Raw genomic sequence first — 26596 nt, 5'->3', positions numbered from 1 at the left:
TTGGAGTAATTAACTTAAGGAATGGTTGCTATATCTCTTAGGGCACCTGCAGCTTGTTTTGTGCGGGGTTTTGCAGGCATATGCTGCAACATGTTGCTGATGCAGTAAATTCACATTAGTGGCAGAATTCAGCTTTATTAGTTGTTCCCCAATACTTCCTGAGTGTTATTACATTATTGCCATCTGGAGGGATACTGTCAAGGTTCAGGGAATCCTATCCCTCCCCCAGTGGCAGCCAAAAAAGCAGGTAACAAGAAGAGTCCTTACCACGTAATTTATTCAGTATTCACACAGAGAGAGAAAGGAATGTAGTGCCTATTAAATAATGGCATTGCTCCAAGTAAATTCCAACCCCCTCTATCTTTCTTATCCTACGTCATCCCTGCGCCGGCTGATCTGGGCTTTCTGCCTCTGAGCATTCTGTTCTACTACTCTCAATGCATGCCTACTCCTGGGAGAGGGTGGCTCAGGAATGCTTTCCAAAGACACTGAGTCTGTCAGCTGTCTCTCCCCCGGTGTTTCTTCTTCCTGCTGTTCCTCTCCCAATATTCCCCAGCATTTCCCCTCTGCAGTCTCTGAACTATGCCCTTCTGCAAATCACTGTTCTAAATCTATACTGTCCTCCTGTTCTCGGGAAGGTTCGGGGGGTGGTCCCCACCATTCCTCCTCAGTCCAGACCCTGACAGGTACATTTATTTATTTCATAAAATTTACATACATACATTGTATATACTGTAGTGCAACAAAAGCCACACACACTTGAACATTTGGGCTATAACAAGCTACATGATTTGAACAGGAAGCTATGGGACGTGCACTGACTGGAACAAAACAGTGTGTCCACCTCAGAACTTTTGGAAGTGCAAACAGTATTGGAAACAGGATTGCGTATAACTACTCCAATGTCATCATGAGTACAAATAATCATGAATGCGCAATAAAAAGGACAGCTGGATGGCTCCTGGGAGAATGGGCTGCTAGAACGCTGTTCTTCCTGAATGAGGAGGAACCGCATTTAGAACTGCCTCCATAAAAGAAAGAGAATCTTGTGAAATAAATCTCATGTTCAGCCCCACCAACTTCATCAGGTGTTTGATTCACTTTGCAAGACAGGCACATTTAGAACTGCTTCCATAAAAGAAAGAGAATCTTGTGAAATAAATCTCATGTTCAGCCCCACCAACTTCATCAGGTGTTTGATTCACTTTGCAAGACAGGCACGTGAAAAAAAGAAATTTAGCTGCCCCTTTAACAGGTATGACACTGCAATAGGTGTCCCATCACACATTTCAGTATGATCAACCACTGCTTCATATGTCTAAAGCATAACCATATAATTATGTCCAGGCCAATCAATGAACACGGGGCCATGCTTCTTGACATACTGCCTGGTTCTGCTTCAGCTTGTTATTTATCACATTTGGTTAAAGGTAAAGGTACCCCTGACCATTAGGTCCAGTAGCGGAAGACTCTGGGGTTGCGGTGCTCATCTCTTACTATAGGCCGAGGGAGCCAGCGTTTGTCCACAGACAGCTTCCGGGTCATGTGGCCAGCATGACTAAGCCGCTTCTGGCAAACCAGAGCAGCGCACGGAAAAGCCGTTTACCTTCCCGCTGGAGCGGTAACTATTTATCTACTTGCACTGGTGTGCTTTCGAACTGCTAGGTGGGCAGGAGCTGGGACTGAACAACAGGAGCTCACCCCGTCGCAGGGATTCAAACCGCCAACCTTCCGATCGGCAAGCCCTAGGCTCAGTGTTTTAGACCACAGCGCCACCTGCATCCCTCACATTTGGTTACAACTACCGTAAGTGATCTTCTAACAATTATGTGGATTACAGTACAATACTGTTATGGATTACAGTACAATTATTTACTCCCATGTGACCTGCCAACCACAAACAGGGTTTTAAATTGTGTAAGAGTCTGCATGAGTAGTGGAGAGCTTTTCACATGTTATAGGTATCATGCACTGGAAGGGACAGGGCTTTGCAACGTGCCTACACTACCCTTTGACTGGATGTGTTTACACATACAGCCAAATACTGCTAGCTTGCAACTTAATGGTTTCAAAATTCCATGTTGGAAACCACCCTGTGATCCTCAAATGATGAGCAGTATAGAAATTTAATAAATAAAAAAAATGAAATGAAGTAAAAATCTAATCTACTGCTGCTGTGCTTTTTCTAAATGAATACTGCTATTTCATTGCAAGAGGGATTCAAGCACATACCAAAATCTTGGGACTATGCAGTTAACATAATCCTAGTGCAACAAATCTACTTTTTTAAAAAATGGACTTTTGCTTGTTGGAAAGTAATGGGAAAATGTATTGAAAAGCATGGGGTGAATAAATGACTATAAGCAACCTGCAAGCTAACCAGAATGAGTGAAGAATGAATGAATGCTCATTATCATAGAACCACCCTGCAAGCAAATCAGAACAAATGTGTGATTGATATATAGAGATATATAGATATAGATATAGATATAGATATAGATATAGATATAATAGATATAGATATAGATATATCATATTTTTCCATCTATAAGACGCCCCCATGTATAAGACACCGCCTATTTTTTGGGACTCCGATTTAAGGAAATGGGAGAAGATGGATACGTGTATAAGACGCCCCCAAATCTTTGAAATTACTTTTTTATGGTAACTTCTGTTTAAGCTTTGTGGAAGCAAATCAGAATGAATGCTGAATAAACCAATTGTCTGGAGGGATCTTAAGTTGATTCAGGGAAGCTCTAAAGAGCATGCAAAATAGACACATGCCAACAGTAAACAAAACCTAGTAAAATCAAGTAATAAACAGTACAAATAAAAATAAGGAAGCAGAAATCTGGGCCCCTTCAAAGCATGCCTTTATTATAAGGAAGAATGGAAACGTATATAAGCAAGCTAGGGAATAATTAACCTTCTTTCCTTCTTCTACACATTGCTTCATTCCAGACAATGGTTGTTTATGCCGTGCCACAGGGACAAGGGAACAGAGAGAAACCGCAACAAGAAACGGCTTTACCTTTGAATAGTTTTTGTTCAGAGGCATGACATCTTTCTGCAGCAGGTTACCCAGGAAGAACCAGGGAGTGGGGCCTGGAGGTAGCTGGCTTTTCTCCTTGTACATTTTTAAGGAATAGAAAATGAAGATGAAGAGAACCCAGAGAAGGAGCAGAGCTCCTGTTACAGCCACTTCCATCTTCCTTGAAGGCTCTTCTTTTGGTCAAATATATCCAGGAAACTACTAAAGAAAGACAAGGTGAAAACACAGCTGCTTATTAGAGCCCCAGCCAAACCCCAACTCCAACCTTCTCTAAATAATCTTAGTTCTTTTATTTCCAGTATGTGTTCCATTAGGAAAGGTGGGTTAATCATCCACATAAGCTCTAGACCTGGGCTGAAAATAGGTTAATTTCTATGCCTTCAACATCAAGGTTGGGTACAGACTTACATGTTACTTACAACAATGTACATTTTCTTTAACACAACCACAAAATAATATTTTAAAACCATAATATCCATGTTCAAACACCACCACCCTCCCATCACCGACAACCTCACCCTTTTATCCATCAATGGGCATCCTAATGCTGGTAAGGATGATAGGTCAGACCCCTCTGAGTAGATTCCTAGTCAGATCTGAGCTGGCATCTCCCGATTTCAACCAGCATCTAGAAGTAATTGATCTACTTCGCAGCAAATAAATTCTGGAAATGCCACCAAGTTTTGACTGAAATCAAGTGAGCCACGCACCCACCCTGAAAGGAAATATAATGATTTTCCATCTATGTTGTAACACACTGTCCGGAAACTGTGTTACAACACGGATAGTGAAGCAATAACCCTTGTGAAAAGAAGCATTAATTTATACTGCATGGTACAAATAACCAATATGCAATCAATATCTGATATTGAAAACACTGTTGATATTTGGTGCATTGATACTTCATTTTCAGTCACGTTCCCCTGCCCTCACCACCAGTAAACAAGTTTCTTACCCGATGCATTTTCCAGCTTGGGCATAAGATATGGATGAAGGAAACAGAATATTTTTTAAGTAAGTTAATATATTTGAGAAATACTTATTGTCATGCCTGCCTCTAGAACATTTTCATATCAATTAGAAATTAGGGCTAAGGTTTCTTTGTGGAAAAACTCCTGAGTAATCTTATTGAGCCTTAAAATATTTATGCTATCTCAACAAAACATGTAAATAAACTTAGCAAAACAGGGTGGTCCAAGGGTCACATGTAGCCCTCAAAGTCCTTTTTGGTGGCCCTTGGCAACATCTGATGGCCCCCCAGCACTCAAATTCCTTCCGAAAGTCAGGTAAGCAAGGCCCTGGGCTTTAGGAAGGAGGCATGAAGGTCGGCTCTGACAGGGTCCCAGAGACCTCCTGTCTCCATCACAAAGCCTAGTTAGTGCTTTTCCAACTTTGAAAAGGAAGTAGGAGGGCTCTAGAATGCTGCCAGAGCCTCACGCCTAGTGCCATGCTTAGGCAGCATGAGGGCTGGTGGGGGGTTGTCAAATTTTGGGCTCACTCACCCCTTCTGTGCATCAAGGCAGTGAGTGGCCCACAGGTTCTATGTCAAAACACTCTTGCCACCCATTTGGAATAAAAAGTTGGACCACTCTGGCATAGAACAACATCATCCATGAAAAACAGACTGATGGATATGAATTAAAACTAGAAGCATAAAAGCAACAGACACAGAAACAATAAGCCCATTGACCACTCACATACATGGTCCATTTCCATAACCAAGTGTGAAAGACTACATAAGTGTCAGATTATTATTTTTTAAATAATTTTTATTAACCGGCCAATCAAATCAAATCAAATCACATCACATAAATTCCGAATTACAAAGCCGAATTTTAAATTTTGTTGAGGGAACCCATATTTCAAGATCCGAAGGGGGATTCTGATCATCTTCTTGCCACTGCGTTAATGTCCAAATCAGTCCAAACAAAGTTCATAATTCTATCCAGTCTTATCTTGCTGTTTCCACATCACATCTTGTTCATATATTTTCTCTTTTTTCTTTATGATCTCTTCTGATAGTCTCCTTAAGCCGATAAACACCAATAATAATCCTGTGTGAATTTTTCCGTTCTTCCAATCCTCAAATCGAGATGGTTTCCATATATCATCGCCTTCATAGATAACAGCACTCTTTCCATCATTAATTACAGAACTGTCGTTCTTAAGTCCCACTGAGGAGTTTCACCCACAATATAAAAACAGCTCTATTTCTCTATTTCTCCTCTCAGACTTAAGTCCTCCGACAGAACTTCCCAATATGGCGACAGAATTTTTAACTGCGTCATTCCAAAGCCCTTATACATTCCACGCTCTTCTTAAAACATGCTTTGGTTTATCTCCACACAGCCTTAAATCCACAGCTTAAGTCCTTAAAACAACATTTCTGACTTATGAGGGGGGGGATTCTTGTTTAATCACATAAAGGAAAGGTTTTTTTCCCCCTCCCCCATCAGTCCCTTTGCCATACCGAGTCTTGGCATATCTTCTCATGATTTATACTTGTTCCTCCGACTCGTCTTGTTTTATCAGAGATCTCTTCTGTTAGCAGTCTTTACTCCCCCTTCTTCCTTGAGATATGTGCATTCGCTTCATCCAAATTGTTTCTTTTGAAGTTCTTGCAGCTAGTGGCATGGATCAGAGACGGCGTCCAGGAGCGCCAAAATCCCACAGGAGGGCATTGTGCCTAGTGCCCCCATCCCCACAAATTCGGGGGTGGTATAGGGCACAGCAGGCAAGGGCAGTCCCCCACCACAATCCTGGGGGGGTAGGGAGGCTATTTACTCCCATCACAGCCTCCAATTTACCTCGTGTGGGTTGGAGAGATGTTATTGTCAGCCATCTTCTGATGCGTCCCTAGTGGTCCCTCCCGTAAGTGTCAGATCAAGCTATACATGTGAAGATATTCATTTATATTGGGTGAAGAACCCATGGTCCTCCAAATGCAGCTGGACTTCAACTCCCATCATCCTATATCATTGTCCCTGCTGGCTGGGGGTTAAGGGTGGAATCCAATAACACTTGGAGGGTCACCAGTTCCATGCCCCTGGTTCATGCAACGGCATGTGTAATGCTTTGGGGGGGTTGTGTGTGAGAGAGAGTTAGTGGACAGGGGAAGAACATTTCTCTTGCTGTGAAATTTAAATGAAGTTGAAATTTAATCCAAGCCAGAGGAAGCAGGGGAAAGTTAAACTTTCCTCTCCTTCAAGGGTTCTTCCCCTCAAAAGTATTTACTGGCATCTATAGCATTAAGTAACAGGTAGAAATGTGCTCTGTCAGTTCTTCCATGCCTGCGGTGAGAAAACCTTTCAGGTAATTCAAACTTCCTTAGGCACATCTTTTCCTGCAATGTTTTGGAGGTAGGGGAGAGAAGAAGCATATTCTTGAGCAAGAAACCCAAAAGATGCTTCCTGCCTTATGTAACAAAGTGGCAGAGAGGGGAAGTGGGAAAGAACAACCCCTGACCCCAAGCAAGTAAACCTGCTCACCTGGGCATCTTCTATATAATTATCTCTTACATTCTTGGTAGCTAAGCACAAGTCCCTGTGGCAACCCAATTGTGCAAGAATAATCAGTCAAGAGAATAGACATATTCCTTTTGAGGGTGGGCAATAGCATTAAAAGTAAATTTTAAATCAAAGGCAGGAAGTAGAGACAGAACGTATCTTATTCTCATAAAATGAATTGGAACAGTTGTGTGGCATGACAACATGACCCAGAGACAAAAGCACAATTCTAAAAAGTTTAGGGATGACAAGAAAATACTTCAAGATAGGCAGTCCTTACAGACCCTCCAAGTTTCCCTATTTTCCAGGAACAATCCTTAGGACGTCCCTATTTTCATCAGAGAAATGTTGGAGAGTATGGAGTTATGCGACCCCCGAATGAAGGAGATGTAATTTTACAATCTTTAGAAGACATCTGAAAGTAGCCCTGTATAGATTTATTATGTTTTTTTATATGTTGGAAGTCAGTCAGCAACCCAGTCAGATAGATGGGGTATAAATATGATGATGATGGTGGTGGTGGTGGTGGTGGTGATGGTCCTAACAATATTTATAGTTTTACAAGGTGCATCAAAATCTTTACCATTTTATATGTCTGTCTTTTATTAGAATGCACAAGATATGAAATATAAGACTTATGCATTTTAAGACTTTAAAGCGTGTGCAGTCAAATACTACTACTACTACTACTAATAATAATAATAATAATAATAATAATAATAATAATTTATTATTTGTTCCCCAGCCACTCTGGGCGGCTTCCAACAAAGATGAAAAATACACTAAAATGTCACATATTAAAAGCTTCCCTGAACAGGGCTGCCTTCAGATGTCTTCTGAATGTCAGGTAGTTGTTTATCACTTTGACATCTGATGGGAGGGCGTTCCACAGGGAGGGCGCCACTACCGAGAAGGCCCTCTGCCTGGTTCCCTGTAACTTGGCCTCTCGCAGTGAGGGAACCGCCAGAAGGCCCTCGGAGCTGGACCTCAGTGTCCTGGCAGAACGATGGGGGAGGAGACGCTCCTTCAGATATACTGGACCGAGGCCGTTTAGGGCTTTAAAGGTCAGCACCAACACGTTGAATTGTGCTCGGAAACGTACTGGGAGCCAATGTAGGTCTTTCAAGACCGGTGTTATATGGTCTCGGCGGCCGCTCCCAGTCACCAGTCTAGCTGCCGCGTTCTGGATTAGTTGTAGTTTCCGGGTCACCTTCAAAGGTAGCCCCACGTAGAGCGCATTGCAGTAGTCCAAGCGGGAGATAACCAGAGCATGCACCACTCTGGCGAGACAGTCTGCAGGCAGATAGGGTCTCAGCCTACGTACCAGATGGAGCTGGTAAACAGCTGCCCTGGATACAGATTTGACCTGTGCCTCCATGGACAGCTGTGAGTCCAAAATGACTCCCAGGCTGCACACCTGGTCCTTCAGGGGCACAGTTACCCCATTCAGGACCAGGGAATTCTCCACACCTGCCCGCCTCCTGTCCCCCAAAAACAGTACTTCTTTCTTGTCAGGATTCAACCTCAATCTGTTAGCCGCCATCCATCCTCCAACCGCCTCCAGACACTCACACAGGACCTTCACCGCCTTCACTGGTTCTGATTTAAAAGAGAGGTAGAGCTGGGTATCATCCGCATACTGATGAACACCCAGCCCAAACCCCCTGATGATCTCTCCCAGCGGCTGCATGTAGATGTTGAAAAGCATGGGGGAGAGGACAGAACCCTGAGGCACCCCACAAGTGAGAGCCCAGGGGTCTGAACACTCATCCCCCCCCCACCACTTTCTGAACATGGCCCAGGAGAAAGGAGCGGAACCACTGTATGACAGTGCCCCCAGCTCCCAGCCCCTCAAGACGGTCCAGAAGGATGTTATGGTCGATGGTATCAAACGCCGCTGAGAGATCCAGCAGAACTAGGAAACAGCTCTCACCTTTGTCCCTAGCCCGCCGGAGATCATCAACCAGTGTGACCAAGGCAGTTTCGGTCCCATGATGAGGCCTGAATCCCGACTGGAAGGGATCCAAATGGTCCGCTTCTTCCAGGCGTGCCTGGAGTTGTTCAGCAACCACTCGCTCAATCACCTTGCCCAAGAATGGAAGATTTGAGACTGGGCATAATTGGCCATCGTGGCCGCATCTAAAGATGGTTTTTTAAGAAGCGGTTTAATAACCGCCTCTTTCAGCGGATCTGGGAAGGCTCCCTCACGGAGGGAAGCATTCACCACCCCACAAAGCCCATCGCCCAGTCCTTCCCGGCTAGCTTTTATAAGCCAGGATGGGCAAGGATCCAGGAGACAGGTGGTTGGCTTCACTCGTCCAAGCAGCCTGTCCACATCCTTGCAGGTAACAGATTGGAATTGATCCCACACAACTTGACTAGACAGGACTCTAGCACTCTCCCGCCCTGGCCCTGCTCCCACGGTGGAGTCTACTTCTTCCCGAATCTGAGCGATTTTATCTGCAAAAAACTTTGCAAAATCACTGCAGGAGATCATGTGGCCCGTACTGGGCCCCGATGTCGCAGGTGGTTCCGCTAAATTGTGAACCACCTGAAAAAGTCTCCTGCTGCTGTTTTCTGCAGATGCAATCGAGGCGGCAAAGAAAGTCTTCTTCGCCATCACTATCGCCACTTGGTAGGCTCGACGTTGAGCTCTAACCTGTGTCCGGTCAGATTCAGAATGAGTTATCCGCCACCGGCGCTCTAGCCATCTCAACGATTGTTTCATTGCCCTCAGATCCGTGGAAAACCACGGGGCTGTCCGGGCTCCATGCAATTGGAGAGGGCGCTTCAGAGCCAAACAGTCAATAGCCCTGGTTAACTCCACATTCCAACGGGCCACCAGGGAATCGGCTGAAAGGCCATCAACATGGGATAAAGCATCCCCTACCACTCTCTGGAAACCATTTGGATCCATTAAGTGGCGGGGGCGGACCATCCAAATCGGTCCCACCTCCCTGCAGAGGGGATGGGTCGCAGAGAAGTCCAGTTGCACCAGGAAGTGATCTGACCATGGCACTTCTTTCGTTTCGCTTTTACTTAGTGTCAGATCACCAACATCCATAGAGGTAAACACCAGGTCCAAGGCATGTCTGCGGCTATGGGTTGGGCCAGACTTATTCAGGGACAGCCCCATGGAGGCCATGCTTTCCACGAAGTCCCGAGCGGCCCCTTGTAAGGTCGTGTCGGCATGGATGTTAAAATCCCCTAGGACAACCAAGCTAGGTGTCTACAGGAGAACATCCGCCACGACCTGAAGCAGCTCGGGCAGGGAATCCTTGGTGCAGTGGGGAGGTCGGTACACCAAAAGGAATCCTGTACTGCCCCTATTGCCCAACTTCCAGAACATGCACTCGGAAAACTGGGTCTTCCCAATAGGACGCCTGGTGCAAACTAATGACTTCCTAAAAATCACTGCAACCCCCCCTCCCCGCCCACATGACCTGGGTTGCTGTGCATAAGAGAAACCTGGTGGACAAGCGGTGGCAAGGACAGGCCCATCTGCTTCATCCAACCAAGTCTTTTGTTGCACATGACAGGTCAAGTCCTCCATCCATGATCAAGTCATTACAGAGCAACTGTAACACATCTCTTTACCAACGTATTCCTGTCTCAGGGACACTTTTAACAATCAACATTGACAGTGGTCTAGCAATCATCACAATGGCCTTTAGCAGTCAATGATACACCCAGAAGAGGAATTTGTGTTGAGACATGGTGGTATGGTTTCAAATGTAGCATTCATATTTAGGTCCAACTTGGATATATTCCTTAAACATCTTCAAATGTGCCACTAAAGCTTTGGCTCTACCTACCTTCTCAGATCTGAAAAGGAAGCAGTCAATTATAGTCATGGGGGTTTGGAGCATCCATTGTCTATGTGGGAAACTCCACTGTCTCATGGATGAAGGCACACAGTTTTTCACAATCAGCTATTTTTTTTGTCTTACAGGCAGGTAGTCCATTATTCTGGGAATGATGTACATCTGAAATTGAGATGATATGCACAGTCTTAGATATTTTGAATATTTTTAGTGCACCCCAAAAAAGTTCTGGCTGAATACCCCAAACAGTCATAGAGCAGCTTTTAAAATGACTTACAGTATATAGAAAATTGAGCAGGAACTTTGGAGCATCTGCTTCATGACACCTCACTTCTTAAGGGATGCTTATTATAAAGCCCTTTATAACTTGTTGTAACTGTTGATCTAGGCTTGGTTCCTCAGGTTAGCAACTCATCCCACTGAGATGTATGACTGTGCCACAGTCTGTTCCAATATTCATTTGCACTCTCACCCAGCATTTTCCATTCCACTATTATTGGTGTCTTTTGCACAAGTCTTCTTTTCCTTTTCATTGTCTGGTGATGAAAAATACATGTAATTTTAATGTATATTGCTGCACCTGATAAACATGCATATCTTAGCCATCAACGGATATTTACAAATCAATTTCCTTCCCTGGGTGCACCCATTCAAAGATAATTACTTTTCAAGTGATTCCTCCAACATCCCTAGATGCTACCCACCCCATCTTATTTGTCTCCTTCTTCCAGAAGCTGGAATACCAGATGTGCTTGACCAGGGGTGCCAACTTGAATGAAATATTGCAGGGGCCCAGGAAAGCCCCGCCCCACATCATTGATCACATGACACAGTGTGTGCACATGATTTGCATGGCAATGCCCATCAACTTGGCAGGGGTCTGACCCCTGCAAATATTTTATTGTGGGGGCCAAAGCCCCCACAGCCCCTAGGAGTTGGCTTCTCCTATGTGTTGAATGGTTTATTTAAATACAGTGGTACCTTGGGTTACATATGCTTCAGGTTACATACGCTTCAGGTTACAGACTCCGCTAACCCAGAAATAGTACCTCGGGTTAAGAACTTTGCTTCAGGATGAGAACAGAAATCGTGCTGCGGTGGCGCGGCAGCAGCAGGAGGCCCCATTAGCTAAAGTGGTGCTTCAGGTTAAGAACAGTTTCAGGTTAAGAACGGACCTCCGGAACGAATTAAGTACTTAACCCGAGGTACCACTGTATTAAGGTTCATTATTGTTTCACAAGATATGTATCTCTTTAAAGGCCAGAGTAAATATCATGACCTAGTTTTACAGCTGTGAAGCAGTATAGCAGGTGCTGTTAATTTGTGTTAATCGAGCTGTGTCAGCAATTGGGTATAGTATATAAAGAGCAGCATGTACCTCTCTCAGTACCCTGGTGAATGGGTCATACTTATAGAGTTAATGTAAGAGGAGTTTTTATTTTTGTAATTAAAGCCAAGCAAAAGATATTTTTGTGTTTCTTCATGGTTTCCTGAACGTGTGGTCTCTCCAGCATTCTTTCTGCAGTGCAATTAATTTGCTAAATATGCAACACTACATTGACTGCTTGACTACAAATCCTGCTTGTGGCCTATTTTCATCCTCATCTGTTTGATACAGAAGCTGGACCCATTGCAAGAGATGAATGGCAATGGAGAGAGTTTATAGGCTGACAACTGTATGCTGGAAATCATCCTACCAATAATTCCAGCCGTAATCATTGAATTTAGAATTGTATCTTAAAAGGAAATGGGAAACTGCTTGTTCTCAGCAGGAAATGACACTCTAGATCTTGGGTCTGAGTCCAAATGGCCCCTGTTTTTCTGGCCCCATTTATTGTCTTTGGAAATTGGAGGTGATTTCCTTGAGGTTTATGAAGGACAATGAAATTCAGGAAAGCAGATAGCAATTCATAGCAGCAATCATTCTCTCTACTCCCCCTCCCTTTCCAACACACCTTCATTTTTACAAGCACAGCTCTTTCTTCAATAGCTGAGGTACTATTTTCTTCAGCCAGAGAAACTTGTATGCAACATTGTTCTGGGGTGGAGAATGCTGGTTGACATCCACCCCATATTGGTGGCTGCATTTTTATTTATTTTTTAAGTGGCTGTTATTTTCCCTTCACAGTACTCAACAATCACACCGCACCCAGGGGAAATGATGGTCAGGCCAGGCCACTAAAAAAAAGGGGGCATTCCTACTGCTGCCACCATTAGCTGTGGCAAATAAAAGGGGTAGGAGCAGCAAAATAAGATCTGGTGCTCATGGTGAACAACCCAACAATGTCTTTGTATCATTCATAATTGGATGCCTGAATACATCTTTTAATGGTTTTGGAGTCTTGGAGTCTCATAGCTACTGAAGCCATAAACAGAAATCACTGCTTTAGGGTGTGCTTATAACTTCGTGGAGCCAACTGCTGACCTCATCACAATGTCAGCAATGTCTAGGCAACACGATGACCATGTACATACGCAATAGACAATCTTTATAGAATTCCTTCAAACCATAACAAGTACAAAATGAAATCTTTAGTCTAAAGTCTCTGAAAACCTTTAAATGAAGCAAGGTACCAGACTTTGTGCGATGATAGACATTCTGTGAAGCTTTGTGTATTCAGCAAATATGATGTCCAACACTGAACAGTGATTCCAGATATTGACTACTGTTTTGTAGAATTCTTCATCAGCATGGTGGGAGGATATAGAATTGCTTCATAAACTGAAAATAAAATTTTACAAACGATGACATGCATGCACATACCACTTTACAAAAAATATAATATAAACAGTAATGAAAAATAGTACATACCCATCTTATATCGAATGAATGTATGCAAATGAAAATATCAAATGCTGTGGAACAGTGCTCATGTAATAATGTCGTCACTGCTACTAACAATATTTTTTGAAAAACATATAAAGCCAACTCCAGGTGGTGCTAAGAACAAGGAGGTTGAGTTTAAAGGTACAGTGCAAAGTAACAGACAAAATACAAATAATCAAATGAAACAATTAAGGTCTAACTTGTTATGGTTTGAAGGCACTTGTTATGGCTCTCTTTGCAACACAGGGGTTTGTTTGACCTCATCGCAATGCCAAGTCTGTTGAAATTTTACAATCCATTCTGAAAATGGATGCTTTCTACAACAAATGTACTTGTGATTCGAGGACCCTCCCCCCACGCCTGGGGATAAGAAAGACACACGGACACAGTATTTAAGGTTAATGGGCTAGAAAAGGCCACAACTTTATTGATTACAGCATGTGAGAGGTATTGGCTTAGGCATTGGGGAAACCTCAAAGTTTGACTCCGCCCCTCAGGGAGGGGCGAGTCTAAAAGGGGTTAACCACCAGTAGGGGGAGCCTGTTGATGCATTCTACAACAAATGTACTTTTGAACTACAATCCACAGCTGGAGCTTTGCATCAAGCCCTAAATCCACTACTTTCACCCACAGGAATCACCCCATCTAAGTATCAGAAGAGTTATTGGCATGTCAGCATATGTAATATGATGTAAGATCATAACAGTCTTTTCCATAGCAAACGGTAGAATGGGCAGAATTCAAAAGCTCAAGTGCTTCTGTACTTTGACGTATTCTGAGTATCGGGGGATGGAGGAAATGCTATTCATTAGCAATATTATTTCCCCTGAAAATCGGTGTCTGGACTGAATAAATATCACAGTAATCCAGAATGTGGAAGAAATTAACATTACCAGTTGCTGCTGTTTAACAATATTTCCCCTTTCACTTCATCCTGCTGCAATGGAGTGCAGATGGAACTGAGTTTTAACTTGGAAATGTTTCAAGCAACTTTCCATGTGGTTTCCATTACATAAAAGCCTATTCCTTTTTCTAATTAAGCAAATTCCTTCTCCCTGCCCTGAGGGGCTGCTTTTAGGGTTGAGGGGGTTTTGGAGGGGAGATAAGCTAGACACAAGAGGAGCTTGCATGGTCACCATTTCCTCCAGCAGGCAAAGAGCTTCCTCCTGCACTCTCTCAGATATTGATCTCTTCCACATCCCAAAGTACCAAAGGGTGGAAATAAAACAACTGGCCCTGCTCCCTCCATATTGCCTAACTTTTGGTGCGCAAACCTGAAAGCAAAGAGGTAGAGATCATTTTTCCAGTTTTCATCATAAGAAGAATGAGCAGGATGTCTCTATAAGAGAGGTGGGTTCTTTCGCTTCCCCCTTCAAATTTTATTTCCCTTTGCGCACGCGTACACACACGCGCACACGCCGTTATCTCCTTCATCCTTTTTCCTCTTTCATATTTTTTTCAATACTCCCTTGCACACCAATCTCCCTATATTTCCATATCTCTTCCTTTTTCTTATTCTGTAGCCCCGTCTGTGCACACAACCCATACAGATATACAGTAGTATCTCGGGTTAGGTACTTAATTCATTCCGGAGGTCCGTTCTTAACCTGATACTGTTCTTAACCTGAAGCACCACTTTAGCTAATGGGGCCTCCCGCTGCTGCCGTGCCACCGTGCCGCCAGAGTACAATTTCTTTTCTCATCCTGAAGCAAAGTTCTTAACCCGAGGTACTATTTCTGGGTTAGCGGAGTCTGTAACCTGAAGCATATGTAACCTGAAGCGTATGTGTCAGGGAATCAGGAGCAGGAGCACTGGGGAGAGAGGATTGGGAGAGCAAAGGGGAAGAATCCGAGGGCAGCGTAGGGGAGTATGACAGTGGCCCGAGAGATTCCATGAGCTTCTCCAGCGAATCAGAAGATTCCCAGAAGGGGGCGCCGATGGTCAGGGCAAGGGGGGTCCCAGGGGGGACGCACCAGAAACAAGGAGCCAGAGGGGAACCCCAAAGCAGCAGTGGAGGATCGGGACCAGTTTCCCCACCAGAGCGTAGTGGGGGGGGAAGAGTCACATGTGTCAGGGGCAGTGCCTCCTCCAGAGAGGGAGTCAGGGCTGACCACGCCTCCAACGGAGGGGAGGTCAGTTGCAGCTAGCCCCCCCGAAGGGGGAAGCAGTGACAGCAGCAGTGGAACGGTCAGGAGGAAAGCTGCTGGCTGGGCGCGCGCGCCAAGTTCAAATGTGCAGGCGCGCGGAACAGCAGGAGACCCGGATGGGGAACCAGCTCCTAAAGCCCGCCGGAGGGAGGGAGAAGGCTCAGGGGAATCAGCGGGAGAAGAGGCTAGAAAGGGCGGAACCCCGGCGGGCAGGCGGACCCAGAGGAGGAAGGAGCAGCGGAGAAGGTGGAGCAAGGCTAGAATCTTAAATTGGTGTCAAGGGGGAGGAGACTCAGACGGAGCATCAGTGGTCTGACACTTGAGACGTGGAGCTGCGCGCTGCAGCTCTGGAAGTGAATCTGAACTTCAATAAAGACTTTTATACTTAACAACGAAGCAGCGTTGGTCCTTTGTGAGCTGGGACCTAGGGTAGCTCTGACAGTATGTAACCCAAGGTACTACTGTATATGTTACTGTATCTTTAAAATTAATTGAATCTTAAGAGCAAGCCTGTCAGTCAGCTTGTTCAATTAGAGAAGGTTAAATTCACTTGATGGATGTACATATATACGGTAGGTGTTGTTTGCAGAGGCATACGAAGGTCAGGTGGTATCCGGTGTGGAAAGTTTCTTGTCACACACACACACACACCCCACACACATTGATTTTTATTTTATTTTTTGCCTGCAAAAATGGTTTTACGTTATTTCATATTTTCTTGCAAAGGAATGTGGAATCTGGGCCTCTGATAACAAGTAGGCAACTATGGACAGATACTTAAATCTACAGGATGGGTTGTGTTTTGGCTTGTGTTATTTTATTTATATTTATTGTTTGTTTATTTAATAAAAATTATTTTTAAAAACCTGCAAAGTGGTTTACCGAAACAAAAAAACAAAAAAACACCACAGCAGTAAAATCAGGAAAAATTGGTTGTGTATAGGGGGTGGGGAGAAGGGCAAGGCAAGGCCTAATCTACTCAGCCTAGTCTCATTTTCTTCACATAGGCTGACTTCCCAGGACCCAGGAAGCCCAGTGGAGGATAAGGCAGTAGGGCGGTTCATAAAAAACTTTTTTTAAAAAAATGCCTGCTCCAAAGGTCTTATCTTACTAAACTAGGGATTATATAGCTATATCTGAAATTTCATGCATATCAGGTTGGACTCGATGGCCCTTGTGGTCTCTTCCAACTCTATGATTCTATGATTCTATGATTCTATGATTCTAGGTAATATCTTGACCCTGCTCCACTGAATTGAAATTTCAGCCTTCACGACATAGGAAAACGGCGAAGTAAACAACTATTTTTGTGGAGGAGGGTCAAGATATTAACTGATAGGCATGAAATTCCATATACAGCTATATAATCCCTAGTGTAGTAAGATAAGACCTTCGGAACAGGCATTTCAAAAAAAAAAAGTTTTTTATGAACTACCCTAGTAGGGCAGTAATTGTTCCTTGATAATTTGTCACCCCCCCCCCTCCATGATGGCACCTAGGGTGGCCTGCCCTTTCCTATGCCCCTGGTTGTTTGTTTATAAAACATCTCTTCTGAATTACTACAATGAATCTAGAACTTCATGCTAAATACAACACATGGTACCAGGAGTGAAATACAGTATGGGAAGGTACAATGGAATATTTGAGAGGGCCGCATTCTTTCTTTTCTTTTCTTTTTAAATATATATTTTATTAAAGATTTCTTGGTTTACAAAAGTATATGCAATGTCTCTTTTTTCAAGTTACATTTTTTTACAGATCAGTTTCAGGCAGCTGGGAAATTGAAGAGAGCGCTTAAAATAGGCTCCCCCCCCCCTTTTCAGAGTCTCTCCCTCCCTGCTGTATTCAAGCAATGGCAGAAGTGGGGGTGAGGGGGTGGAGAGACAGTGAACAAAAATTGTGGTTTTAAATGAAGGCCGGGGTTTAAGTAAAGCAGGGATAGAGAGACACCAAGGTATTTTTTAAAAAACCCAACCCAACCAGCTTTATCAAGGAGAAATGGCAAAGATGGGTGTACAACACAGAAGATAACACCAAAAAGCTGACACAACTGAGCCTTTCCTAACTTCCTTCTCAATGTACTCAAACTTTCTTTTAAATTTCCACTCATTCCCGGACTTCCGGTTCAGCGCGACTCTGAGTCAGGCGGGGATTTTTTCTTTAGAGGAAATCCCGAGCTTTTCGGAGAAAATAGGGGTTCCACAGGGCGCCGTGGTCCCCTGAAAAGTATCTGGAGGGGTATTCAGATACACTGGTTCCCGCGGAGCCGAAAAGCGGACCTCCCGGCCGTCAGGTAACTCCGCTTTGGAGCGAAGAGTACGGCGGGGGGAGAAGCGGGCTGAGGGAAGCCATAGCTGACTCCGAAAAAGCGAAGCCCCGAGCCTGCAGGAGAAGCACTGGATTCTCAAAAAAAAAGAAATTCGAGCTTAAAAAGAGATAAAATTTAAATGGATAACAACTAAGGAAAGACTCGAAGAAGAGGAAGTCAAAAAGAGCTCGATTCTTTCCTGAAATCAGCGTAGACGCAGAGAACTAAACAAAGCGGAGGAAAATGTAAGTGACGCTAGCGGCTAAAGTTCTTCTCCCCGCTCTACTTTTTTTTTCTTTTCTTTTCTTTTTTTCAAGACTATATGCGAGGATACAAAATAACTGGCAAGAGAGGGAAGTAGAGGGGGAGCAAAGAGACAATATTTGGAAAATGAGTGATACAAACTAGTCTTCTTTGAGATGGTGGAAAGAAGAGGAACTTAATCTCACTTCTGAAAGTTTTGCATAACGGAAGACTCTACTGCGTTACGGCGTGGACGCCATTACCCACTGTTTTCGAATATCTCAGAAGAAGAAGAGAAAGGAAGGCACGGAAGTTAAGCTTTCCTCTGCCCTTTAAAACTTTGAAACTTTGAATCCTTAACAAATAAATGTAAGTAATTCATATAGACTGCCTACAGTTACCATATCTTTTCTTTTTTCCTCTTTTGGAGGAGGGGAATTGGATAATACCTTCCCTTTTTTTCCCCTTCCTTCTTCTCCCTGTGTTTCTTCCCTTTTTTCTCTTTGGCGGCTGGCCCCCTGGTGGAAGGGAGAAAAATTGCAACTGACTTTGTTGGCACTTGTTAGCCTCCCTGGGCTGGTTCAACGTTGCTGAAAGCTGGACTTATATATTTGGTCTGCCTGAATTTATTTTGGAACCCTTTGTTGATTCGATTTTCTTTGGGATTTAGCCCAATTGAGGGCAAGAAGATATAGAAGATAAAGAGGGGCTTTATCAAAAATACATCTTCTTTTTGCAAACGATATTACAAGGATTAGCCTATTTGGAGGCAGGAAGAATTGACTTAAGTATCTGATCTGAACTCATTGCAAACTTTGGACATTTATGACCGGAGCACAAATTCGAATTTGGATTTGATTTTTGAACTTTGAATTTGATCTTTCTTTATGCAGGATGTGGGATCACTTCAATTAATGGATTAGCCTAATTGGTGGCACTAAGAAGAACTATTGGAAGGTTATTTTAAATGATCTATTAGAACCGGTTTTGAACTATGTAAATACTGATAGAACTGAATTACTATTATTACTGCTATCTTCCCATATTTGAAAATGTCTCATTTACCAAAGAAAGGTGGGGATGGGGGGACTCCAGCAGAGAGAAAGGGGTCTAAGCAAGAATCAGATTTCAGATCAGAAATCTTAAAAATGTTTGCAGAAATTAGACAAAGTGAGAAGAATTTAGAAACAAAAATAGAACAGGTAGATTTAAAGATAGGGAAAATGGATAAGAAAATAGAGGAGACTGTAAATGAATTGAAAGGCCAAATCAAAGAAGTATCCAAAAGAACTCATGTGTTAGAGGAGGGAATGAAAAAGACGAAATTGGAAGTGAAAGAATTAAAACGTGAAGATGATAAAATTAGGGTAGGCCTTTTGGAAACTAACAGAGTACAAGAAGAAATGTGGGATGCGATTTCTATGAACGAACTCAGACAACGGGAAGTTAACCTAAGGCTGAGGGGGGTCCCAGAAAACCAAGGTGAAAATATTAGACAAAAATTAATAATAGAACTGGCACAATGGTTGGAGCTCCAAGCAGAGGAGGTAGCAGGTAGGATACAGAATGCTTTTAGAATGAAAGTGAAAACGGTTAAAGCAAGGAGACTCCCAGGGGATTGTCTAATAACCTTCAAGGATAGAGACATGAGAAATTTGGTACTCCAAAAAAACAGAGAAAAAAGACTATCGATAGATGGATATTATATAATTATTTTTAAAGACATCCCAATCAGATTGCTAAAACGAAGAGACCCTTACAAGCCACAGGTGCAGATCCTCAAAAAGAATAATATAGAATTTAAATGGGAGTTCCCGGAGGGGATCTCCTTTATTTACAAAAATAAGAGACACAGACTGACCAGCCCAGAAGAGATAGGCAAATTTCAGAGGAAATATAAAGAACTGCTAGCAGAGGAAGAAGAAGAATTGAAAGGAGCAACAGGAGGAGTGGAGGTTAAAGGAGTGAAGGATTTGGGGGAGAGGAAGGAAACAGGAGAGGAGTTAGAGGGAGAAGAGGGGGAGAGGGGGAGGAAGAGGAAGAAGAGGAAGAAGAAGAAAGATTATAAAATATAAAAAATAAAAAAATAAAAAAGAAAGAAGAAAAAAAAATACGCTAGAGGGAATTTTTTTTTTTTTTTGAATATTTGGAAATAAAATGGCGTTAAAACTATGGAATTGGAATGTTAATGGATTGAATGATAAAAAAAAGGAATAAGGTGGAACAATTCTTAAAGAAGAAAAACTTAGATATAATCTGTCTACAGGAGACACACGTGGCGAAAAGACATAGGAAAATTTTGGTTAATAAAAGACTTGGAAACGAATTCATATCATCAGACAAAGAAAAGAAAAGAGGAGTGATTTTGTATATAAAAAATAAAATTGAAGCTCAGCAAGTTTTTAAGGATGAAGAGGGAAGAATTATAGCTGTCCAAATCAACTGGCAAGGTGAAAAACTAATAATTGTCGGGATCTATGCACCTAATGGAAATAAAACTGATTTTTATAAAAATTTGGAAGAAAAACTGCTGGAATATGTAGATCAAAAGATAATCCTGATGGGTGATATGAACGGGGTAGTGTCAACAGAAATGGATAGACTGAGAGACAGTGGGACAAAAGAAGGTAAACTACCTAAAACATTTTTCGAAATGGTTAAAGACTGTAATCTAATTGATGTCTGGAGGTTAAGGTACCCACTGGAAAAACAATTTACGTATTACTCAGAACCAAATCAGTCGATGTCTAGAATTGATCAAGTTTGGATTTCTAATGAATTAACTCCAAGAATTATTCAAGTGGAAATCGAACCAAGAGTAATTTCAGATCATAGTCCAATTAAATTAGAACTCAAAGGCTTTGAAGAAAGATCATTCAGGTGGAGAGTGAATGAAGGCCTATTTGATGACCAAAATTTTGTCCAAGAGGCACAAAAGAAGGTGAATGACTACTTTGAGGATAATTGTAATAAAGGAACGAAGATGAGTGTAGTATGGGATGCAGGCAAGGCAGTGATGAGAGGGTTCTGCATACAACAAAACTCATTTAGGAAGAAGAATAGAGAGAAAGTAAAGACAGAGATATTAAAACAAATTATGGAAAACGAGAAAAAACTAATTAAAAAACCAAACAATATAAGAATCAGACAAAGTATTAAGGCCCTGCAAACCCAATTTGCAATGATAATAAACAAAGAGGTGGAATGGAATATCAAAAGACTAAGACAGAAGAACTTTGAATTTGCAAATAAATCAGGAAAATGGCTTGCCTGGCAGATTAAGAAAAGGAAAGAACAAAGCACAATAAATAAAATCAATGTGGAAGGAGAAGAGATAGTTAGCCCTAAAGGTATCAGAAAAGGATTTTTGGACTTCTACAGACAATTGTACAGGAGTAAAGAAAAGAATAATATGAGGAAAATAGAAAGATATTTAAAAGAAAAAGAGGTGCAAAAGATCCCGACAGATGCAACAGAAAGGCTGAACACTCTGATTAATATAGAGGAGATTAAGGAGGTAATAACAGAATTGAAAAACGGGAAATCCCCAGGACCAGATGGGTTTACAGCAAGGTATTATAAAGAGTTGAGAACAGCTTTAACAACACCATTAAAAGAAGTAATGAATAACATTTTAAAAGAGAGAGAAATTCCGGAGACATGGAAAGATGCATTTATAACCTTTATTCCAAAAGAAGATGCGGACAAAACACAAGTAAAGAATTATAGACCGATTTCCCTATTAAATACAGATTATAAAATCTTTGCAGGAATAATGGCGAAGAGATTAAAAAAGGTTTTACAAGAAATCATTCATGAGGATCAAGCGGGTTTCCTCCCTGGCAGACAGATGAGAGACAACGTGAGGAACATAATAAATACCTTGGAATATCTAACAGCTAGGAATGAGAGACGGGCAATGTTAATGTTTGTAGATGCCGAAAAGGCATTTGACAATGTCTCATGGGACTTTATGTTGAAAAATATGGAATATATGGAACTGGGGAATAATTTCTTTAATGGAATTAAGGCAATATATACTGAACAAAAGGCGAAATTGATAGTGAATAATGTGATAACAGAAGAAATCAAAATATCAAAAGGCACTAGACAGGGCTGTCCGCTCTCACCTTTGCTGTTCATAATGGTCTTGGAGGTTTTTCTGAGTTCAATTAGGAAAAATGAAAGAATAAAAGGGGTGACAGTAGGCCAAAATGAATATAAAGTTAAGGCCTTTGCCGACGATTTGGTAATAATGGTGGAAGACCCGATGAATAGTGCATTTGAAGTGCTAGAGGAGATTGAAAAGTTTGGTGACGTGGCAGGCTTTAGATTAAATAGGAAAAAAACTAAAATTATAATCAAGAATATGGATCAAATAATGATTGAAGGGCTGCAGCAACAAATGGGTATTGAAATCGTCAAAAAGGTCAAATATCTGGGAATATGGCTAACCCCAAAAAATATTGATTTGTTCCAAAATAATTATGTCCCGGTGTGGAATCAAATTAAGAAAGACCTGGAGGGATGGGGAAGGCTAAAATTATCCTTTTGGGGCAGGATATCAATGATCAAGATGAATGTGCTCCCAAAGATGCTATTCTTATTTCAAATGATCCCAATATTAAAAGGAGTAAGGATATTTGAGGAATGGCAAAGAATGATCTCAAGATATATCTGGCAGGGCAAAAAGCCGAGAATCAAATATAAATTACTAACAGATGCAAAAGAAAGAGGAGGCTTTGCCCTGCCAGATTTAAAACTGTACTATGAGGCATCATGTCTTTGCTGGATAAAAGAATGGATAAAACTAAAAAACACTAAACTATTGGATTTAGAGGGCTTTGATGTTAGATTTGGGTGGCATGCTCACTTATGGCAAGGGAAGAAAATGGGTTATAAATCGTTTGAAAACCACATCTTCAGGAAACCGCTAATGGAAGTGTGGGACAGATATAAGAATATATTAGAAATGGGGGTTCCACATTGGTTATCCCCATTAGAGGTTATGGGAGTCAAAAAAATCAACATGAGAAGTAATTGGATTACTTACGGAGACTTAGTGGTAAAAGAAGATGGGAAATGGAGACTGAAACCATATGAGCAAGTAAAAGAACATGTATTTGATTGGTTACACTATTATCAGATAAGTGATATGTTTAAAAAGGAGGTGAAAGAAAGAGGGTATAAAGAAAAGGATTCGAAATTTCAAACAGAAATTATTAATAATGATCATAAGATAATCTCCAAAATGTATAAAATCTTACTGGAATGGCATACGTTGGACGAGGAAGTCAAAGCAGTAATGATTCACTGGGCCAGAGATTTAGGGTATAGTATAGATTTGGAAGATTGGCAAAAAATATGGAATGAAAACCTGAAGTTTACAGCATGTACTACGTTGAAAGAGAATACTATGAAGATGGTATATAGATGGCATATGACCCCAACTAAATTGGCAAAAATGTATAAAATTTGTAACAAATGCTGGAAATGTGGGGAAAAGGAAGGTACATTTATACATATGTGGTGGGAGTGCAAAAAAGTGAAGAGATTCTGGGAAATGATTCACAATGAGTTAAAGAAAATACTGAAATATAGCTTTGTAAAGAAACCAGAATCCTTCCTTTTGGGAATAACTAAAAATGACATAAATAAGAGGGACTGTAAACTCTTCCAATACGCAATAACAGCTGCGAGAACATTGATGGCCCAAAAGTGGAAGCAGGAAGAACTTCCAACCTTGGAAGAATGGAGAGTAAAACTAACAAATTTTGCAGAACTTGATAAACTAACTGGGAAAGTTAGATTTCAGAGAGATAATAAGTTTTTAGAGGACTGGGGAAAATTTAGAGAATATTTGAAAACTGTATGTGAAGAAAATATAACGCTAGTGTGTTTCAAAGAAGCTTTGTGAAAAAATAAGGAATATCGTAAAAATGTAAAAGAGGATGGAAAAATGTATTAAAAGGCGATACTATACTAAGGAATGTGTGGATAGGATGTAAGCATGAATGATTGCCAGAGGAGTCGAGGGAGGTCTACAAAGCTAAAATATGTGATGTTAAAAAATTGTATGATTGGAGATATTACGGAAAAACCTAATAAAATATCATTAAATTAAATTTCCACTCATTCCCTCCCGCCCGCCCCCCCCCATGCGCCACCCTCTGCTCACTCTACTCAAACCTCTGCCATTTTTAAAAATTGCTGCTTTCCCACTCTTGGTTTCTGTCAATCCCTGCTTTTGTTTAAAGTCTGCTTTTGTTTAAAGTCACCATTTTATTCTGTGTCCTTCTACTGCCCCCTGTTTAAAAAGCCGTGCTTCCCACTTTCCTGGTGCCGCCTCCTCACGATTCTCAGCCTTCTCCCTCCTCCATTCATGCAAGAGAGATAAAGGATGTGGAGCCTCAAACAGTCCATAGTGCTTTACTCTAACTTCTGCCATTGTTTTAAATTATCGCCTGTCCGTGGTCTTCCCTTCTTGCTTCCATGCCATGGCTGCTGCTGGTGTGCAACCTGCCTTCTCTTTTGCCCCACCCTGACTGCATGCAAATCCAAGATTGTGATGCAGCGCTACAAATCCTCCAATGCGGGCTGCATGGTGACAGCTGTACATTTTTATGTATATTGGGCATATATTAAATTAATCTATCTCAGCCACATAAAATGGGGGGAAGAGGAGGGTAGTGTAAACCTCGAACTCCTGCATAGATAAGCAAGGTACAAATAAATGTCACACATAGTCATTTGTACCTATACAGTGGTACCTCGGGTTAAGTACTTAATTCGTTCCGGAGGTCCGTTCTTAACCTGAAACTGTTCTTAACCTGAAGCACCACTTTAGCTAATGGGGCCTCCTGCTGCCGCTGCGCTGCCGGAGCACGATTTCTGTTCTCATCCTGAAGCAAAGTTCTTAACCTGAAGCACTATTTCTGGGTTAGCGGGGTCTGTAACCTGAAGCGTCTGTAACCTGAAGTGTATGTAACCCGAGGTACCACTGTATATACTCTTTCTAATAATACAAAAGATGGAGCTATCCTGAGAATCTGTTGGATTATTCAGGACAGACATAAGGAAATACTTCTTCACAGAGCACATAGTTAAACTCTGAAATTTGCTACCACAAGACAAATGGATGTTAAACAAAATGGGTATTGATAGTATTATTCAGTTTCTGTCTGCTAATGTTGAAAGTCTTAATATAGTATATGGAAAAGGGTAGCAATCAGTTAAGGCCCTTTCACCACAACAGCATAAAAATATGCATAAACATCATATTCTAGTGTAAATGTGCACATACAAAAATATATTATATAAGGGGAAATTGCTTTTGGAAATTATTATATTGGCCAAAATTCATATTACAATGCTGGTGAATTTTCATGAGAACCTAAAAAAGAAGAAGATGAAAACTGATGTGGAGATTTGAACTCAGAATGAGAAACTGAGAAAAACTGGAATTGACAGATCAGTATCAATTAATAGTGAAAGCATATGCAATGTAGATTCAGAAGCAAGTCCCATATAGCTTAATGCGGCTTCCACCTAGGTTAAGTACGTACGAGATTGCAGCCCAAAGCTGTAGCCTGAGACACACTTACTTGAGAGTAAGCCCCATTGAACTCAGCGGGACTTACTTCTGAATCTACACTGTATGGGAGTGATATTGCTGTCCCCTCTAACTAGTTCAGAGCAAGCAGAGGATGCATCATCAGATTTCTGCAGGCTTACATCAGAGTCAAATCAAATTGCTTCCATCAAAACCTCAGGACTGCAATGATTTGCAATTAATGCAGACTAGTGCTAGCCTTGTAATCAGAAATCACAGCTATGATTATTTGAACTAGAAAGGAAAAGGAAATGTACCAAGAGAATATAAGAATCCAAAAGATGCTAAGCTATAACGTAAAAACCAGCTTGCAATCATTGATTTAAAAAAAGCAGATACAAGTGGTTTAAATAACTAAATAAAATAATAAGAAGGGAATCCCCATCCCTATATATTTACCTGCAGGCTGCTGAAGTCCTTTTGCATTCTGGGTGCCACCTTTGCCACCATGATTAAAAGATAGGCAGAGAAAATTGCATATGGGCTATTGCTTCCAGGGGAAAGATCCAAGTAGTTGAGAAGACAATCACTGGGTGGGAGAGACCCAAATGTGGCCCCAGAGAAGCTGGAGGGGAGCTTCTCTGTGCTGCAGAAGAAGGGAAGGGAAGGAGGAGGCTTGGTCTTCGGGTTGTGACAGGGAAGCAAATAAGGGAAGAGCTGCAACATCTGCTGAGCATGCAGAAGGTCCCAGGTTCAGTCCCAAGCATCTCAAGATAGGGCTGGGAATATTCCTTGCTTGAAACCCCAGAAAGCCACTAGCAGCCTGTGTAGACTGCATTGAACTAGCCAGCCCAGTGGTCTGACTGTATAAAGCTGCTACCTACCTTTCTTTCCTAAAATTCAGGGGGAAGTATTTTCTTGTCTTCTGCTGCCATCTCCTGGTATACCATAGAATAGATAGATAGATAGATAGTTTATTACGGTCAAAGACCAGCTCATGTAACATAACAAAAAAAAAGCGTTCATAAAAATAAAATATACAATCAGAGCAGATTGCAGCACCAGCTCATGAGTTAAAATTGAGATATATACCATAGAACGATAAACCACCAAATCTTGCTAAAGGAGAAAAAATG

General features: G+C 41.8%; 1 protein-coding gene across 3 annotated transcripts in view; it reads right to left on the bottom strand.

Moving 5' to 3' along the window:
• Positions 1–26320, bottom strand: part of LOC310755248 (cytochrome P450 2C8-like) — a 33681-nt gene extending 7361 nt beyond the window's left edge. The window contains exons 1-4 of one of the 3 annotated variants that reach the window (XM_083597752.1): positions 12962–13101; positions 10660–10918; positions 10374–10544; positions 3032–3253 (exon numbers count right to left, since the gene is read on the bottom strand). In XM_083597752.1, coding sequence (XP_083453878.1) covers positions 3032–3208 — 177 coding nt within the window. In that variant the 5' untranslated portion in view covers positions 3209–3253; positions 10374–10544; positions 10660–10918; positions 12962–13101. Of the gene's footprint in view, positions 1–3031; positions 3254–3570; positions 3872–10373; positions 10545–10659; positions 10919–12961; positions 13102–25919 lie in introns of those variants that run through there. The other 2 variants (XM_083597753.1, XM_083597754.1) reach the window with 2 other exon arrangements.
• Between the last annotated feature and the right edge of the window lie 276 nt (positions 26321–26596).

The sequence above is a fragment of the Podarcis filfolensis genome (genome assembly GCF_964270895.1).
Source record: "Podarcis filfolensis genome assembly, chromosome: 2".
Taxonomy (NCBI): domain Eukaryota; kingdom Metazoa; phylum Chordata; class Lepidosauria; order Squamata; family Lacertidae; genus Podarcis; species Podarcis filfolensis.
This window is presented reverse-complemented; position numbering and strand designations above follow the sequence as displayed.